The sequence below is a fragment of the Lampris incognitus genome, chromosome 8 (assembly GCF_029633865.1).
Source record: "Lampris incognitus isolate fLamInc1 chromosome 8, fLamInc1.hap2, whole genome shotgun sequence".
Taxonomy (NCBI): domain Eukaryota; kingdom Metazoa; phylum Chordata; class Actinopteri; order Lampriformes; family Lampridae; genus Lampris; species Lampris incognitus.
This window is the reverse complement of record NC_079218.1, coordinates 17921594-17940745: the sequence shown is the minus strand read 5'-3', so window position 1 is coordinate 17940745 and position 19152 is coordinate 17921594. Positions and strand designations below refer to the sequence as shown.

Below are 19152 nucleotides of genomic sequence, written 5' to 3'. Positions count from 1 at the left end.
CACACACACACACACACACACACACACACACACACACACACACACACACACTCTCCTGTCTTTCCACACCCGGGTCAAATCTCTCCTGTCTGGGCTTCATTGGACTCTCCTCCGTCTGGACAGAGAGCCGGGGGATGCAAGGCTCTGTGTGCCGGCCCACACAGTCTGTCCTGAGGTACCACTTGCCGAGTGTCTGTAGGTGTACGTATGTATGCGGTAGCGGAAGGTGGCCTGTCAGGAAGCCTCCTGCAAAGTCTGCTGAGCCCTTGGACGTTTGCCTCCCCCCCCCCCCCCGCATCCTCTCTCCCCACCCCCATGTACAGGTCTGAACTATGAGCACAAAGATGTATTTTGGGAAGAAGAAGAAGAAAAAAAGACCCCCGCTGACCTGCCCCCTCGCCCAACCCAACCCCCCCTTTTTTTTCGGTAGTTGCTCCTGTACATTCCTATCTTCTGAATGTGTAAACCTGTACACGTGGTGTGAAAAATTCCTCTATTAATGTGTAACAAGAGAATGGAACAAAGACAAAAATGTTTCTTTTTAAATTATTACTACTATTATTATTATTCCTCTTATCATTGTCTAGCTTTGTTAAACTGCTGAACCATCCGGCATACCTCAGCAGGCCTTTCCCCATCTTTGAAAAAGGACAAACAAGTTATGGGGAAATAAGGTTTTGGATAAACTATTTTTAACTGTGGTTGAAGCAATAGACTTTTTGAACTTTGAATTGTGCATGGCTGTGTCTTGAGTGTAAAACGGAAAAAACAAAACTTTGCAGTTTGGGAACTGGACTGAAATAAAAAAAAAAAAGGAAAAGAAAAAAAATCTGGAAGAAAACCAGACTTGTAGCCTGTCATGTAGGCTACCATGAATGATTTTGGGGTTGAATTTCTTTCAGGGAATTGTATGATATTGATATAAATGACCAAAAAAAAAAATACACTGGCAATACTGACAGAAAGTCGTAGAAGACAAAATGACTGTAATATGACTGAAAATACTCTGAAAACACAATGTGTTTGATATTACGCTGCACGTACAGTAATGCAGTATTTTGTCACACTGAAGGCGGTAATAAGACTGGAGGGAGCTACAAAGTATTCATATCATAAAACGTGTATAAAATGAGAGTAGCTAGTGAAGAATAGCAAAAAACGTATATATTATCAGCTGTCCAGTAGCATGCCGGTATAAAATCATGTACAGTATGTTACACAAAAATTATTTTTCAAAAAATAACAGGCTCAGAAAGGAGTCATGCTGATCAACAGGAATTGGTACATTCAGGTTATTAGTGCCCCGTTCTGGTCTGAACGAGGTCTGAGTGATTAAATACAGACACTGCGATTTGTTCCGTGACCGGCTCAACTGTGCTGAAGCCGGCAACACGGTGCTAGTACTGGAAACTAATGATGACCCGGCTAACTAGACAACGATGATGACGACGGTAACCATGGGCCAGCCAGTGGCATGACTGACGTGATCACATGGCTGTCAGCTGAGCGGAGGTGATGATCCTCAGACTGATGGTGCCAGGCATCTCATCAGCCATGCGCCGGCCTCTCTTCCTCAGCTGGAGCTTCTGGGGATCAGTGGTGTCCTTCTCCGTGCCGGACAACACCACCTGGCCCAGGAACTGGTCCTTCAGCGCATTGCTGTTCCACACCTGAGGATGGGAAGGAAACATGTACAAGACAAGTTAGGAGTTTAGAGAGTTAAAAGTGTTTGGATTGTGTGGTGGTGGGGGGGGGGGTCATAATTCATGTAATCAGTCTATTGGCAGCTTCAAAATAGGCATCGCGGCATACTTTCATGCCTAATTTGATATGACTTTTCTGCGTTTGAACTTGGGATTGTGGGATTGTGAAGACTTCTTATCAGTGGACCATAAATGTCATGTTTCATTTGATTTAATTTAACATCTGCTGGGAACCGTGTTGGACTGGCAACCTGTCCAGGGTGTTGCCTTGCTTTCTGCCCAGTGCCTGCTGGGGTAGGCTCCAACCCACCACTCCACTGAACTGGATTAATTGGGTATAGTAGATGATGGATGGGTGGACGGATGGGTGGATGGACGGACGACTGGACATAACATCTGTGCTACTACTGCAACAATAACATCCAAAGGCTTGGAAAACAACAGTTTTCTCTCTATATGGACATGCAATGCATTTCATATTACTATATAAGTACTGCAAACCACATGAGAAAACAACTCACAGGAATACAAGCTGTCATCCGAGCAGTTTTTATTTAACAGTGTTGTTAAAATCTAAAGGTAAAATGCAGGCAAAAAGTAAACTCAAACAATACTACCGGTTAGAGAGTTGGCATATTGTCGGTGTCAGGATCACATGTATTTGGGCTACAGAATTAATTCAGTCTTCTTTTTTAAATTTTGCATCCTCACCCATTGGTAAAACTGGTCATTTTACCTCCACGGAGATGGGCTTTCTCGGCTTCTTCCTGTAGAAGATGGCTCTGGTTCCAAACTCAGGGTTCAGGTCGTCTGTCTTGATGATCGAACGTACGGAGTGGCCCTCACAGGATATGATCACATAGGGGTCTCCACCTGCAGGAAAATTTGGAGGGAGCCATAAGTCAACCTGTGTCGGAGTATACAGTGTTTTTTTTCCCAAAGTGCGATTATGTTTGATGCGTAAGTAGGTTCTGGAAAAAAAGTCCTGTAACCTCCTGAGCTGTCCTGGTTCTCCAGCCCCTCGGCTCCGTGGACGTAGATGTGAGTCACAACCTGTGGATAACCGACGAATGAACTCCAGCACTTCAATTTTGGTTTATCCTCTGTCAGCTCTCTGGAAAAGCAGGACAATGCACCGAGTGAGAGAGCATCAGAGCGGGAGTAAGAAAATATGATTTATTAGGATTTATATCATATAATGTGATGAGCTATGGAAAACTGCTCGCACACTGCCACCTTTTGTCACGGCACTATGGACCATTAAATGTTTGAGAAGATTTTTGCATCCTTAAACCTCCGTGCGGACATTCCTTTTGTTTAATATCAGTGTGCAAGCAAGCAATTCTCTATATCTCATCTTATACTAATTTGGCTCACGCACCTGTTTAAAAGACCTAGTTTCTTTTTTTTCCGACTAGTTGACAAGAGCGCAAACTATCCCCCCCCTTTTTTTTCTCCCCAAGTGTATCTGGCCAATTACCCCACTCTTCCGAGCTGTCCCGATCTCTGCTCCACCCCCTCTGCCGATCCGGGGAGGGCTGCAGACTACCACATACCTCCTCCAACACATGTGTTGTCGCCAGCCGCTTCCTTTCACCTTACAGTGAGGCGTTTCACCAGGGAGGACGTAGCGCATGGGAGGACCACGCTATTCCCCCCCAGTTCCCCCTCCCCCTTGAACAGGTGCCCCGACCGACCAGAGGAGGTGCTAGTGGAGTGACCAGGACACATAGCCACATCCGGCTTCCCACCCGCAGACACACCCAGTTGTGTCTGTAGGGACTCCCGACCAATCTGGAGGTAACGCGGGGATTCGAACCGCCGATTCACGTGGTGGTAGGCAACGGAATAGACCACCATGCAACCCGGACGCCCTTTTCCTATTTTTTTTAATTATATAATGACATTATGATCATTATGTTCCGATAACACAGATCAGGTGATGACACAACTATACTGGCTGTAATCAAAGCTGCGGCTTGTCTAGGCAGCCTGACCGATGCGAGCAGAAGCAGTTGTCTGCCGAGTGGAATGTGAGAAATCTTGAAAAAACAAAATCTGTGGCCAAGGAACGCAACAGTAGGCCAAGGACATTGCTTTGTGAGTGTTTTTCTGTGACCCGAGAGTGTGCCACTGAAACTATTAACACTGAAGTTACAGCACAGTTGTAACCTTCAGAGTGGGATATACGTACGTACTCGCTGGGTTGATAGTCTGGGCCAGCAGTTCTGTTGGTCTGATCTAAATCAACCAGTCGTGAACGGTATGAGGATAACTCGGGCAAACACAGTAGCGCTCCCCGTCCTTTTGAAGCCATTAGTTCTGGCCGCCAGCTTAAAAGACAGCCTTGCTAGTGACTTGACTAACTCAAAAAACACACTCTTGATAAGACAAGTGACTTCAGCGGATGATCTGAATCTCAGTGTCCTGTCACCTGCAACTGGAGTCCACATCGGTGAAAACACGGATCATGTAGTCTCCAAATGTCTGAGGCTCGAAGGTGGTGGGGATGATGATGTAGCGTCCCTTGGGCAGCATGCACCTCTTAAACACCGTGCGGGCATTGATGTACTTGGACGTCGCCATACACTGTTGGGTCAGGATGTCATGCATTCGATACTTCCTGTTCAGTTCCACCTTGCAGAAGAGAGACAATTTGACCCGATTAATACTGCCCGCTGTTCATGCTAAAGGTTAATGTCACCCAATTTAAGAAAAAAAATGTTCCCAGCGCCAGAAACCAAAGAATAAAGGATGGAAGATGTGATACCGTTGGGTATGGAGAAAGGAAAATATGAAGGATGATTATAACAGTCTGGTCAGGCCTAATGTGAATTTTAATAACTCATTAACTGTGATAATAACTTATTCTTTTGCACTAATACAACTGATTCACAAAAGCAAGTGTGCACATGTCACGGCAATTGTGTACTGCTAGTTTGCCTTTGGAGTAGACAAAAGATACAAGCACCTTATTTAAGTTTAAGTGCACTGTATATGTTGTTACAGCAGTGCTCATGGCATGACCAAGATGCACATCACATTTTAGCTGCCATAACAATTCCACTGTGTTGTTTGGCATCTTCCTCTTGGAGAGGAATTGCACCAACATAAAACCTGTTTGCTGTAGGTGAGTTTTTTCTGCCTCCTTGTGGCAGAAAAGTCAACAAACTTTTTTAAATCTGAGGGTTGGAGCGCAGAGGGTTGGAGTCTGTCAGGCATAGGGATCATATTTAAATCAGCAGTCACACAGAGCAGAAGAGGACCAAGCAAACACAATAACTGAATAGTACAAACATTTAGACAAGGTCCCACACCGGGTATTTAATGGTGGCTGATTGCAACTTCCAAACAAGAAGTAACACCAAGCATGTTATTTCACAAGGACTGGCTTGAAGAAAGTACTGACTCCTCTCAGATCAGAGCAAGTCCTACTAGTCAGTTAACATCGCTGACCACCGTCCTTGCAACATTTGCTTTCCAGTGCTTGATGCATCTTTTTCAGCTACTCCGGGTCCTCTTCACTGTGATGTTATTCTTACTGATGTTGTCTGGTATCGGCTGAGTGACCCAAGGGTTGTTAGGTGGACAGTGCAACGTCATATGGTGAGCAGGTAATTCTTTTTTTTTTTTTGGGGGGGGGGCCTTTTTCTCCCCAATTGTACCCATCCAATTACCCAATTCTTCTGAGCTGTCCCAGTCGCTGCTCCACCCCCTCTGCTGATCCGGGGAGGGCTGCAGACTACCACATGCCTCCTACGATACATGTGGAGTCTCCAGCCGCTTCTTTTCACCTGACAGTGAGGAGTTTCACCAGGGGGACGTAGCACGTGGGAGGATCACGCTATTCCCCCCCGAACAGGCACCCCGACCGACCAGAGGAGAACACTAGTGCAGTGACCAGGACACACACCCACCTCCGGCTTTCCACCCACAGACACGGCCATTTGGTGTCCGTAGGGATGCCGGACAAAGCCGGAGGTAACACGGGGATTCGAACCGGCAATCCCCACGTTGGTAGGCAATGGAATAGACCGCCACACCACCCGGACGCCCCCTGTAGCAGGTAATTAACAGCTATTCAGTCTGTTGCTGCCATCACTTAAAATATCTTTGTTTTTTTTCTTCCATTTCATCGGTGTGTTTTTCGGTGTCGGGCTCAAAAGTGGGATTTATGGGCCTCGTAGTGGCGGGAAAAACCTCACATTTCCCTCATTTCACATGGGACGGTTTGCTCACTGTATGACGAGGGGAACTAAAAACAACTTGCTTTCATTTAAGAGCCCCCTGATATTTAAAACACGGCATTTGGACCCAGGAGCTGGAGTCTCCGTAGCATCTTCTTTCCAGATGGTTGATCGATGGGTCAACCCCTAACCCCAGCGGTCAATCAACCAACCCCTTGCATGATGACACGAGGTAAAAATAACGTCTTTATTCCACTGTTATGAGCTCAATGTGCTGTTTGCACAGTTTCTCTTTCACAGGCTATTGCCACTCAATGCACCAGAATTAAATGGCATGGACTATCAGCCTCTTTATCTGTTCTTGCTGGACTTGGCAGTGCCTCTGTCAGCATGCATGGCAGTGAATGCCATCAGGATGATTGCACAGTGTGTTTGATTTTATCCAGGTAGCTGTCAAGCAAATCTAACTTCTTGAAATGTGAGATCTGTTTTGTCACATACTTCGTATGAAAGGATTACACAACCAAATCTGAATTTAGGGATCTTATCCCTACGCTGAAGAAAAAGATGTACATTTTTTTGTTTTTCTCCTTAATGCAGCTTGAAGGAGATTTGGTAAACAGACATGCAACGCCTGTCAAGTGAACGGCTCCCAAAGTGTTTCATGTGTCTGCTGATGGTTAGAAAGAACGCAGAACTGAGTGTCCTCAGACTTTTTACACTACGCCTTTATACCGTGAAAGCAGGACCGCTAAAAAAGCAGCCTTTTCACATTTAAATGCCGCTGAACTGCCCATATCAGTGTAAGATATGAGGGGAAATCAGTTCTGACCACATCAGTTAGACCCGGCAATGTCTCGGTTCAGCTTGAAGCAATCAACCGAGGTATGTGCATTCATCTGGTGTAATCGTTCAAGATTAAACATCTTGTTGAAATGGTCCCTTATTTTTTTTTCTTCCTCCCAATGAATGCATTAAGTAATGTCTGGCTGTCCTTATAAACACCCCAGTGGCTTTTTGATTGTTTATTTAACAAATGAGCAGCTATCATAAAACACAGCCAAATTCCTCAACCAAACCAGACTGCGAAAACATGGTGAAAAGATCCTGCTTCACCGCACAAATAAAACTGACTTTGGACCGATGCCCCAGAGCCCAGACAAAATCCTGTCCCCTGAACCCTGAACCCTCCCGCAACACGGAGTTCTTGGAAGGTTTCCTCGGCTCTCGAGAACTATTGCCGTGGCTTAGAACTTTTGATTTAGCTCCAGACATCCAAAGCAACAACTGACAGCTCATCTCTGATAAGGTCAAAGTTACTAACAAGCACAAAAATGGTGAGCCTGCTACAATGTTCTGTTAACTGTTTTGAGGTTTTTCAAAACTAAAAAATATCTGATTTTCCACGATTTTGAATCATGCTTTAAATTGTTAATATCAGTGCATGATTGTGCATTTTATGCAATTTAAATAAAAAGAAATGTAGGGGAGGTTACTTCCCCCAAAGGTACAGACAATGTCCCTGCTTATTCAGATTATTTTATCGGATCAAGACGCAATGCAGCCATATTTTTGGAAGTCTCTTTTAAATATGATTTAGGTGTGTCAGCACACCTATCAGCATTGACAGACAGACAGACAGACAGAGCCAGCACTTCCATCCATCCATCCATTATCCGAACCACTTATCCTGCTCTCAGGGTCACGTGGATGCTGGAGCCTATCCCAGCAGTCACTGGGCGGCAGGCGGGGAGACACCCTGGACAGGCCACCAGGCCATCACAGGGCCGACACACATACACACACACACACACACACACACACACGCACGCACACACACACACACACACACGCACACACACACGCGCACGCACATTCATACCTAGGGACAATTTTAGTAATGCCGATTCACCTGACCTACATGTCTTTGGATTGTGGGAGGAAACTGGAGCACCAGGAGGAAACCCACACAGACACGGGGAGCACATGCAAACTCCACACAGAGGATGACCCAGGATGACCCCCCAAGGTTGGACAACCCTGGGGCTCGAACCCAGGACCTTCTTGCTGTAAAGCGACTGCACTAACCACTGCGCCACCGTGCCACCCGAGCCAGTACTTATGATTGTCAATAATATTGTCAGTGCTGGTTCTTTGGTACAACTACTATACCCAAAAGACCCAATATTAATGTTATTATCTCCAGCTGTGTTTATCCTGCTATGCTTACACCACAGAGTACAAAGACCAGCCTGGCATGTTTTTAACCTTTACATGGTTTTTAACCTATCAGTAAACTCACTAAAATGGCCCAGGGTTTAGATATTCTTTGAACCTTCATTTGGACAAATTAGTACACTGAGATGATTTTTTTTCCATAACCAAACTAACGTACACACGGTGAGTAGGATTTTATGATATGACATACCTTAAAGACATTAAAGCCAATAGTAAGATTTTCTCCCTGTCCTGTTTTTCTGTGGATCCTCATGTCTCTCTGCTGTAAGGAGATGAGGACCTCATCCTCGTCCTTTGTCACGTCAAACACGTACTGTAAAAGGGGGTTAAAGGAATTATAGGATCAGAGTATGTATGAGACAAATATTTCAGAGACAAATGTCACACCCTTGCTGGCCTGTCCACACCAAGCCTAGCTACAGTCAGTACCTGTGGGTTCTGCAGGAATGTCTGTTTGTGATTTGAACAGCCACCGCAGCGGTTGCGGAAAGGATCTGCATTTTGGGTCCAGCTCCCAAAATGTGAAACTTCATTCCACGTTTTGTGGATGCTGATCAGGGCGGTATTGATGAGGCGGCAAACATCCACATCTGTAAAGCTCTTACACCAGTCTGGAAATGACATCCTGTGGATATAGTAGAATGTAAATAAAAATATCGATTCATGACATCCTTGAAGAACAACAAAGCCTTAACCAAAGAGTTTAGTAGACGTGTGGGTTGTATTGATTTTCCACCCACCAGAACTCTCCATCATCCTCCACTGTAATGCCAAGGTTGCCTCTCTCCGTGTCGCCAACTTTAGACCATTCTTCAGAGCTAAAACAGAAGAAAGAAAAATATATAGGTATAGAGAATGTCATTTTGAAATATAGCATATGTCATTGTTTCGGTGAAATATGTGCTGCTTCGGTGCACCCTCCTGCGGTAGTGTTGAGAGAGGACGGCGTCTGTCGAAAATTGTGTTACGGTAAAGAAACATGTCATTCCAACCACTGTCTTTCTCACCTGTCACTCCAGGCTCCTTTCCACTCAGTCTTGCCCCAGGGGTTTCTCATGCGTATCAGGGGGATGGTCTCGTTCTTGAAATAGGCCAGTAGCCCATGGCCCAAACGTACTTTCTTCACAGCAGTTACTGAGTACGCATGGCCCTTCACCAGCCCGTTCGCCAACCTCATTTCAATCTCAGTAGGTGAAGCCTGATGATATGATCTAATTATAAGTCTGCCATATATATATATATATATATATATATATATATATATATACTCTATATATTTTATGATAAAGAGGCCAAATAAACAGAATGTGCACAGACCGCTATCGAGCAGCTGATGATTCCTCCCCGATCATAGACCTTTAAAAGGTCCTCAAAGAGCTGGTCTTGTTTATTCTGGTCATCATAAAAGGCTTCAGCTTCCAGGTTGATGGCTTCTGCAACAGCTCCACTGAAATCCACCACAGCATCCCCAGTGTTGCCCCCCGCCATGGACTCATAGCAACCAGAGAGCCTGAGGGAGCCACACAGCAAAAGGTTACCGCTAAAAAAAGAAAAGAAAAAAGACGCAGGTATGGCTAACCTTGTACAGGGTGTTAAAGTGTGCCATCTACTGACTTGGCATAGGCTTTCTCAAGCAGAGCGCTCCAGAACTCATTGTTGTTTTTTGAATGGCAGTAAATAAGTTCCCCGTTGATCGTCGGCAGCCGGTCATCCACCACTACGTCAATCCATTCTCCAAACACCCAAAACTGAAAATGGAAAATTCCTGCGTAGTTTTCTGGGTGTTTGGGATCCCATTCCTGCTCATTCCAGTCAGGAATAACCTGTTGAGCATGGGTGTGTGCACAGACAGACAGACAGACAGACACACACACACACACACACACACACACACACACACACACACACACACACACACACACACACACACACACACACACCCACACACACACACACACACACACACACACACACACACACACACACACACACACAATGCAAGAGTATGATTACTATAAGCGATATGATCATAATGCTTTTTCATGATAATCCTGCTAAGACTAAGGGATTATTCTAATTGAGACAACGGCTGTTTCTGTTAATTGAAATGTCTCAGTATGAACAGCAAATGTGGCGATATTGCCCCCTCATGTTAAGTGGATTTCAAAGTGGTCACAGAAAACATGGTCATGTAGAGAACAGTACATGCTCCATAGTGTTCAAACCAGACACAAGGTTTTGAAACAGATCGATAATAACGGCATTACACGGGTTTTCAGGTTTGAAAATGTTTTGGAAAAAAGACGGCATTGCAAAATGTTTTCAATCGCTTAACGAGCAACCGATATTACTGCCAACGCTGAGCTGATGTGCTCGTTTTGCCAGAGGGCATACATTATCTTTTCCGAAAAGTGAATAATTTGACAAGAAAAAAAATTCCCATGGTCAAAAGTCCCAAGTTGAATTCCTGTCCTTCTGGGTTTTAAGTTGCGGGTTGGACGGTATGCTTCTAAACATTTCTCTGTCGCACATCTCTCCCGTTGGCTCACTGTGACTAAGCCTGGGAACTCGGTTACTCATACTTTGCCTCTTATGTGTAGACCTGAGGAGACAGAGAGCTCACCTTTTTCCAGAGGTGTGGCTTCAGGGCCAAGCAGGAGCATGCAGCAACAAACCAACAGTTACCCACAACCCCCTGATTCAGGTCATGGGAGCTAATGCCCTCTACAAACAGATGGGGCTCGCCGCAGATCTCCTGCAACAGAAAAGTTCATTTGCTCCTTACAGCACATAGCAAAACATATCAGCATTTACTTTCTTTTCTTTTCTTTTTTTTCAATTTTCCCCCCTTTGCTCACCAATTGTACCTGTCCAATTACCCCACTCTTCCGAGCCATCCCGGTCACTGCTCCACCCTCTCTGCCGATCCGGGGAGGGCTGCAGACTACCACATGCCTCCTCTAATACATGTGGAGCCGCCAGCCGCTTCTTTTCACCTGGCAGTGAGGAGTTTCGCCAGGGGGACATGGGACATAGGATGCGTGGGAGGATCACGCTATTCCCCCTAGTTCACCCTTCCCCCCCCAACAGGTGCCCCGACTGACCAGAGGAGGCGCTAGTGCAGCGACCAGGACACATACCCACATCTGTCTTCCCACCTGCAGACATGGCCAACTGTGTCTGTAGGGACACCCGACCAAGCCAGAGGTAACATGGGGATTCGAACTGGCAATCCCCGTGTTGGTAGGCAATTGGAGCAGACTGCTACCACTACCTGGACACCCGGCATTTACTTTGTAGGTCATGTATTCCATATGAATAACCTGGATATAAGACGTTTCACTGTAAATTTGTCAAAGGCTTTTCAGCAATGGAGGCCTCTGACATGAAGCAAGTGGTTGTTTTGTGGTTTTTGTATCTGCAGTATCTGCCATGCATACTCCTGGTCTGGCGTTGCAGTTATCGCTATAACCGTGTAAAGTACAAGTTGAGATGAGCATGCCCCATCCAAATCCTTCACCCTAGATTGTAAAAGTAATGTCAAAATGACCCCTTAACCAAGCTCTGTCTGTCTCTCTCTCTCTCTCTCTCTCTCTCTCTCTCTCTCTCTCTCTCTCTCTCTCTCTCTCTCTCTCTCTCTCTCTCTCTGTCTCTCTCTCTGTCTCTCTCTCTCTCTCTCTCTCTCTCTCTCTCTCTCTCTCTCTCTCTCTCTCTCTCTCTCTCTCTCTCTGTGTATATATATATATATATATATATATATATATAAAAAAATACGGAGATTCAAATCGGTGATCCCCGTGTTTGTAGGCGACGGAATTGACCGCTACGCTACCTGGATGCCAACCAACCTCATAATGAAAAGCACAGTATGTATATACATAGATGTGTATCAGAGACAGAAAGCCAGCGTGAGACCTCTTCACTTGATTTACATCCATAAACACTCTGCTATGAAACTGGCTTTTATCAAGCTTGGTAGGAGTGCACTTCAAAATGTGTAATACTCACTCTAAGTATAGCCCATATGTTTCTAAATAATCAGAAAGAGTAAAACCAGAGTCCTCTTTCTAGTAATCGACTTGTCACAACAATAGGGTTGTCCCTTTATGACGATGTTTGGGATTACTAACGAAATGCAGACTTGTTGTGCATGTCTTGGATAGGGGTTGGCTCGGGTTAAGCTGCAGAAACTTACATTCACACAATGATTATACCACCCATCGGGCACTTCACACTGCTGGGTTTTTAAATGAATAAACATTAACTTAAAAAATGCACGCTCTGTTTGCTTGTGTTGTTTGAGGCCGGCGGGCTCATTAGTTGTGTTTTCTTATTCCGCTGCCAAGCCCCTGCCATGCCTCAGCACACCACAAAGTACCTGTGGGGGAACACAAAGCATGGCTGCCACTATCTACACCACTTTGTTTGACAGGCTTTCTTTTCTTTTTTATTTTTTCTGCTAACAGCTCTATAGTCATGTCTTGTAAATCTCAAGAAATTTCCAGACAGCTACTGTGGATTTGCCAGGAAATATGTGACCTTGAAAGGGAATTGTTACCCAAAAAAGGGAATACCTCTTGAACCATAATGACGATTTATATTTTCCTCTCTTTAATTCCCAGGTCCCAGTGATGGGACTGAACTCCACGTACATGTGGATTTGGGGTGGGGTTGAACACCGAATGATTGATACAAATGGGGTCAGGGAGAAAGCGATGGCATAAGAGCCGCAGCATGAATATGTAGAAATACTGCATTTTTAGGGTTCTCAGCACACCGAATAAGACGAGATGTGGTACATTCTGTATGTTAACGCAATGTTCTCCCCCCCCCTTTTTTTTTTTTTGCATCCGGCCAATCACCCCATTCCTCTGAGCTGAGCTGTCCCGGTCGCCGCTCCACCCCCTCTGCCGATCCGGGGAGGGCTGCAGACTACCACATGCCTCCTCCGATACATATGGAGTCGCCAACCGCTTCTTTTCACCTGACAGTGAGGAGTTTCGCCAGGTGGACGTAGCGCATGGGAGGATCACGCTATTCCCCCCCAGTCCCCCCCCCGAACAGGTGCCCCGACCGACCAGAGGAGGTGCTAGTGCAGCGACCAGGACACATACCCACATCCGGCTTCCCAGCTGCAGACACGGACGCCCGACCAAGCCGGAGGTAACACGGGGATTCGAACCGGCGATCCCCGTGTTGGCAGGCAACAAAATAGACCACTACGCTACGCGGACGCCTAATGCAGTTTTTAAACCTGCGCTACATTACAAACAAGTGCCTGCCTGTGAGTCCCTATATTCACCCGTAAACAATCCCAGCTGATCATACAAGAAGTCAGCGGTCAGAGAAGCTCACAACACACCAGCCAGATAGCTACACTTAAATATGAGCCAACAAAGGTAAAAAAAAATTAAAATAAAAAAAAGGCTCTTGGACGTAATGCTAATATCCACTGACGTTGTGTCTGAGGATTTTTTTATGGTACAGAGCCAATGGGAAATCTTTTAGAAAGCACAATTTTTGCTTCATAAATCAATGGGAAAGTCTTTTGAGAAGTTTGTGTTTTTCCTCTGAGGAAGCATTCCCCCTATCAAGGTCATGACCTACCCTCTCTTAGTTACACACACACACACACACACACACACACACACACACACACCACTACTCACCCCGGGTCTCTTCCACTCCACGATACCAGGGGGAGGGTTCCTGTAAAACAGGGATGCGTTGGTGGCTGGAAAGTCTGGATCCTCGAACAGGATCTTGTCCCTGGCGCAGGAGCTCCTCAGCTCAGCATAGTGCTGGTTTCTGTACGGAGTCGCAGAGGAGAACATGGTCCAGATGCTGAGGCCTTACAACTGCAAAGTGGAAACAAGACAGGCGACCCGTTAGGGACTTCATAGCACAACAATCTTATCCGAAAATCATCTCATTCTGACCTCCGACACCGAACCCCTGGGGAAGAACACGGCACGCAGAAGTTCTTACAACTTCCCAACACCACCCTCGGGGCAACATTCCTGGATCAACATTAGACCGGGACCCCAGACTCCCCCCGGACATCTTAGTTTACAGATGAGTGTACGGGGTTAACGCAGCGATCCCTAGACCTTTACACCCTGTCTGAAATTATGAAACGACAACGACGAGGCGCCAAACCGGGACGCCCCAAAGGGCTGAGAGGCGGGAGGGAGCAAACGTCTCTGTGGTGCACTGAAACGGCATATGCACAGATAGCAACGTTTCCTGTTTATTTACACACTCGCTGACCGAAGCAAACTTATAAACTCCACTCTGAACTTGATGCTGAGAAGCAACACCCCAATGGAAAACCGCCTCTCACCCGAGGCCGTGGAGATACACGATGAGCTGAATGACAGTCCTTTTCCCGAGGAAGCAGGACATGTAAGAAGCTGGCCATGGGACGGAGCCAAGGAAAGTTTACAACGGAAATGACCCATGATCAGCCCGAAACTCAGATCAGATAGATGAGCTCTCTCTCACTGATTCTCACTTTCTGTTTTCTCTTGCTTAGGCACAAACTAAAGACACACACACACACACACACACACACACACACACACACATTTCCACCTCGCAGGCTGATAATTCTTGTTAGGCCTACTGACTGGTTTCTTTTTTTGGGAGGAGGGGGGGATTTTTTCCCCCCTATTGTATATGGCCAATTACCCCACTCTACCGGTCGCTGCTCCACCCCCTCTGCCGATCCGTGGAGGGCTGCAGACTACCACGTGCCTCCTCCGATACATGTGGAGTCGCCAGCTGCTTCTTTTCACCTGACAGTGAGGAGTTTCACCAGGGGGACGTAGCACGTGGGAGGGTCACGCTATTCCCCCCAGTTCCCCCTCCTGCCTGAACAAGTGCCCCGACCAACCAGAGGAGGCGCTAGTGCAGCGACCAGGACACATACCCACATCCGGCTTCCCATCCGCAGACACGGCCAATTGTGTCTGTAGGGACGCCCGACCAAACTGGAGGTAACGCTGGGATTCGAACCGGAGAGCCCCGTGTTGGCAGGCAACGGAACAGACCGCCACTCCACCCAGATGCCCTGACTGGTTTCTTGCCTCCACTGATATCTTCTGTTGGTGCACAGTTGATGATTATACCATACCCCGTCTGGAGAGCTGAACACAGTCAAGGTGAGAAGTGGGCACAAGAACGATCAGCCTGCGGGTGGAATCACAACATGTGAATAAAACCTTCATCACTCGTACGGGAGCAGTCGTGGCGTATCTACACACTGTCTATAGCTGTGTAACGAACGTGTCATGTACTGTAGTTAATATAAATCACTACCACCTTTTGTTGCGTGTCGTCTCGCAATTTTGATTTTTTTTTTCCCAGTGTGAAACGACGCAAACACCAGAATCGCCTTCTCAGTAAAACACTATTTCCAGAACATCTGCTAGAACGAGTAAAAACTGTGAGAATATACCACGCTATCCTCACGCATTCATCGTCTCGCTCATATACACAAACACTGACCTTCATTAATCGAGACCATATGAGTGATGGGAGTTCGGAGGGTTTTCTATGGAAGTGGGGTACTCCAAAGATGGCTTGTGATGACCAGCATAGCTGGTATGCCTTCAGGCCAACTGAATGGCTTTGTAATTTGGGAGTGTTGTTTGCTCGGCTCCCTGGCCCAAACCCTACAATGATGTGTCAATCCAAAATGACTCTGCATTTTATGGCTTTGTTTGCCAGGAATGGCATGGCACTGCGTACAAAACAAACATTAGTCCATTTCCCCGACCCAAACTGACAGTAAGGAATGGCAATAATACGACGCACAATGAACAACTTGTAAGGCGTCTGGAAACCTTTGACTTTCAAACTCCAGCAGGTTAAAATATATATAGACCAAGAGGTCTCATCAGTCACGGAGTCCTAGTCTGCGACCTGTAGTCCTTTGAAAACCAAATTAGACGTGTGAAAAACAACCATTGTGAATGGAGCTGATAGCGTCTGACCGCAGAGCAGATACTACATTAGAGGTGACTGGAGTGCCCATCACACAGCAGCTCAGCAAGTATATCTGCAAAAAGATGAGGAAGAGGACGTTAAATGCACAGAAGACATTTTGTTCACTGAATCCTCTGGTAACTACCTGACGTCCTAGCAGAGAGCAGGATGGAGAAAGTACAATTCTAAAGACCGAGTCCTCCCTGATTCCGGGCAGCATTTGCGGCGGGACTCCTCCTTTCAGCTCTGAAGCAGGAAGAGGGTGTTTTCAGGTATTTCTACCTGTCTGTGTCGCTCACCTATGCAACAACCCTGTGACCCAGTGTTTGTCTGAGCATGCTCAGAGACACACCCATTCACCGCAGCTATCTGCACAGGGCTTCTCTTCCCCTGTTACTGTGCATTAGTTTGAAATGTCTCATTGTGTTACGTTATGTATTGTCCCAGAAATGTGGCACTATAAAGAAGGTTTATTAACACCTGCCTATAAATACATTTTATTGACTGATGTCTTGATGACACGCAAGCCAGCAAACCAGATTTGTCTTTAATCTCTTTCTGTGTGTGTATGTGTGCACACGTGCATGCATTCCTGCATGCGTGTGTTTTGTTGAGAATACAGAAAGTGAGAGAGAGCGAGAGACGTCGAGAGAGAGAGAACGTATCGGTGTTTCCGGTAGATGCGGTCTAGCAAGTTGTTTTTGGTTGATTATTATGCACTAGCCACAACTGAGTGCATAATATCTTTGAAATCAGAAAATTACAATGACGTCCGGGTAAAAGCATACTACACTAGTAAAGGTTTCTGCCTTGCAAAGTGTACACAGTCTGAAAGAATTTTGAATAATTGACCCTCCGTTTTGCAGAACGGTGCAGTATAGCATGTGCAAAGTTGAAAAATAGCTGGGAGTGAACGGGTAGCCGATGTGATTGTTGTTTTAAAAAGGTTTTGATTGACCACATTAGTCTCTCAACGTCACAGCAGAATGACCGAACAAAATCAGATAAGACTGCAGAGAGCATGCTGCCATGTTTTAATAGGCCACATTTCACTGAAAGGGGCTCAGTGAGTAGCACACAGATGCTGTAATCGTGGTATTTTGATCGAACATGTTTCTTCCTTTGAGATATGATGTGGTATTGATGAGCTGTGTATAAAAGTTCAAAAGGTGAGAAGCAGACTAAGGCAGTGTTACAGTCCTTTGAATCTGACGTGTTAAAAAAAATAATTCTGCGGGAATTTATGTGCCAATTTAATAAACTGTGATTATGTCTGACTAAAAATGAAAAAATGCATTCTTACGTTTATCTTTAAGTAACAAAATAGATCAAATTATTTGCAAAAACTAAAATATCTATAAATGTACCTTAATATAGGAATGCAGTAGTTGCATTAGATTTTTTTTCTTTTTTAGACTATGTATCATCTATCAACTACGGATGAAACTATGGATCTTACAGACAGAAAATATCAAAGAACACCAGAAATCACATTAAGAGAAAACTTGATTTCAACCATAGTGTCTTAAAAGCATCATTCACCTACTGTGAGTCCTCTGATTCTGGCAGTGTGGAGGCTACACGCATTCACAGTCCTGTTAAAGTCTGCTACGATGTCTTAATAACGTCTTCCTGTCATATCCATCATAATGTCCTCTCCATATGGCAGCAACTTGCAGCACTTCCCTCACAAGTGAATCCAATTTCCCCGAATTTTTCCAGTCCTGGGCGGAAGGTCTGTCTAAACACTTTGTTATGCTCACAGACACTGGCTGGAAACTGGTCTGACGAGTCCCTCTTGGGAGCAGGAGGTGTTAGTGTTACGTATGCAGATGCTTTGCTCTCAGGGTTATTTCAGGAGGGGAGGGGAAGGGGGAGACTGAAACCAAACCCCCGACCTCCATTTGAGACCTGCAGGTGAGACAAGCGAGAATGTGAGCTTGGATTGGATTGGATTTGATTGAATCATGATGCACTCTCGTATGTCAGCTTTGACAGTACAACAGACTGGTAGGACATCTTTGGGGAGAAGCTTTAATCGGAGATCGCAGCCTTTTTAGACAGAGAGTCCCCGAGTCACAGGGCCAGAGAGCCGGATAAGGAAGAATGCTCGGAGTGTGCCAATAGCAATTAATTAAATCCGCACTGGGGTTAGATAAATGGTCTGAGGAGATGGAAGGAAATCATCTGGATTAGAGGTAATATTATGACAATAGAATAGATATTAGGCCTCAGAATCCAACGTTCATTAGAAATGTTCCCAAGACATGACAGTGTGCCCCCACAACATTGTGGAGTCAACATATAATTCTGTAATGCACTTCTGTGCTGGTTAGATATATAATTACTTATGTCTATATCTATTCTACATAGACACAATCAGACTATTCCCTTGTCATCGGACTAACTTGTCATAGCACCAAAATGTTTTCTTGTGAGCAGGCCCGCCGTTGGAAATGGCAGGGCCCCTGAAAAGCTCAAGTGAATTGGCACCCCCCCTCCACCAAACCTGCTTCATATCAACCAATGTGTGTTCGCTCTCTCCTACTAAACACGTATACATGTAAACTGTGAGAGACGTAATAATGGGGACACACTTAAACACACCAAGGTCAACAAAGATCTGCTACACTTACACCACAAGTGTCTTAGTAGAAAATGCAATTTCTTACCTTATGGCTTCATCTTTGCCTCTTATACCGCCATCTTCCTTGTCTGACTGAATGCAGAGTGCTTTATGGTGTCTTTAAAGTCCCTCTGTTTAGCCAGTTCACACTCAGTGGCAAGTATTGTCATTATCATTGCTTAAAGGACGAACATGATTATTGCTGGCCTCTATGCCCCCCCCCCTAGCGGCTGGGCCCCATAAACCTTTCCCCCTTTCCCCCTCTGCTTGTGAGAGAGATAGTAGAGACTATGCCGTGGAAACGGGGGGAAAGTTAAAGACAAATACGGATCCAGTGGTCAGGGACAGGCCGTCCAATAGTTTTAGAACATTAACAATTCTCCATCAGAACCGGAGGGCAGAAATCTTG

The 19152-nt window shown here is 45.6% G+C and overlaps 1 protein-coding gene and 1 long non-coding RNA gene across 3 annotated transcripts; one reads left to right on the top strand and one right to left on the bottom strand.

The window, feature by feature from the left end:
• LOC130116916 (calpain-5-like) lies at nucleotides 1-17765 on the bottom strand. Of its 2 annotated transcripts, none has more exons than XM_056285019.1 (13): nucleotides 17664-17765; nucleotides 13798-13986; nucleotides 10752-10883; nucleotides 9743-9951; nucleotides 9446-9638; nucleotides 9136-9326; nucleotides 8869-8946; nucleotides 8558-8753; nucleotides 8319-8441; nucleotides 4138-4340; nucleotides 2696-2817; nucleotides 2440-2576; nucleotides 1-1670 (listed from the first exon to the last, which is right to left on the bottom strand). In XM_056285019.1, the coding sequence occupies exons 2-13, from the start codon at nucleotides 13960-13962 to the stop codon at nucleotides 1488-1490; spliced, it is 1932 nt and encodes a 643-aa protein (XP_056140994.1). In that variant the 5' UTR covers nucleotides 13963-13986; nucleotides 17664-17765; the 3' UTR covers nucleotides 1-1487. The 2 variants fall into 2 exon arrangements, with proteins under 2 accessions (XP_056140994.1, XP_056140995.1); XM_056285020.1 differs by lacking the exon at nucleotides 17664-17765 and adding an exon at nucleotides 16263-16370.
• On the top strand, nucleotides 5638-6781 carry LOC130116932 (uncharacterized). Its single transcript, XR_008810611.1, has 3 exons — nucleotides 5638-5769; nucleotides 5985-6122; nucleotides 6491-6781. It is a non-coding gene; the product is annotated as an uncharacterized LOC130116932 (long non-coding RNA).
• Nucleotides 17766-19152: the final 1387 nt, after the last annotated feature.

What these genes read in the sequence shown, in the direction of transcription:
- LOC130116916 (XM_056285019.1), bottom strand. Translation starts at nt 13,962, where the DNA reads ATGTTCTCCTCTGCGACTCCGTACAGAAACCAGCACTATGCTGAGCTG. An exon ending in TGGAGTGGAAGAGACCCGGG is followed by an intron (nt 10,884 to 13,797) that starts GTGAGTAGTGGT and finishes TTTCTGTTGCAG; the next exon opens with GAGATCTGCGGCGAGCCCCA. An exon ending in AAAGGAGCCTGGAGTGACAG is followed by an intron (nt 8,947 to 9,135) that starts GTGAGAAAGACA and finishes CTTCTGTTTTAG; the next exon opens with CTCTGAAGAATGGTCTAAAG.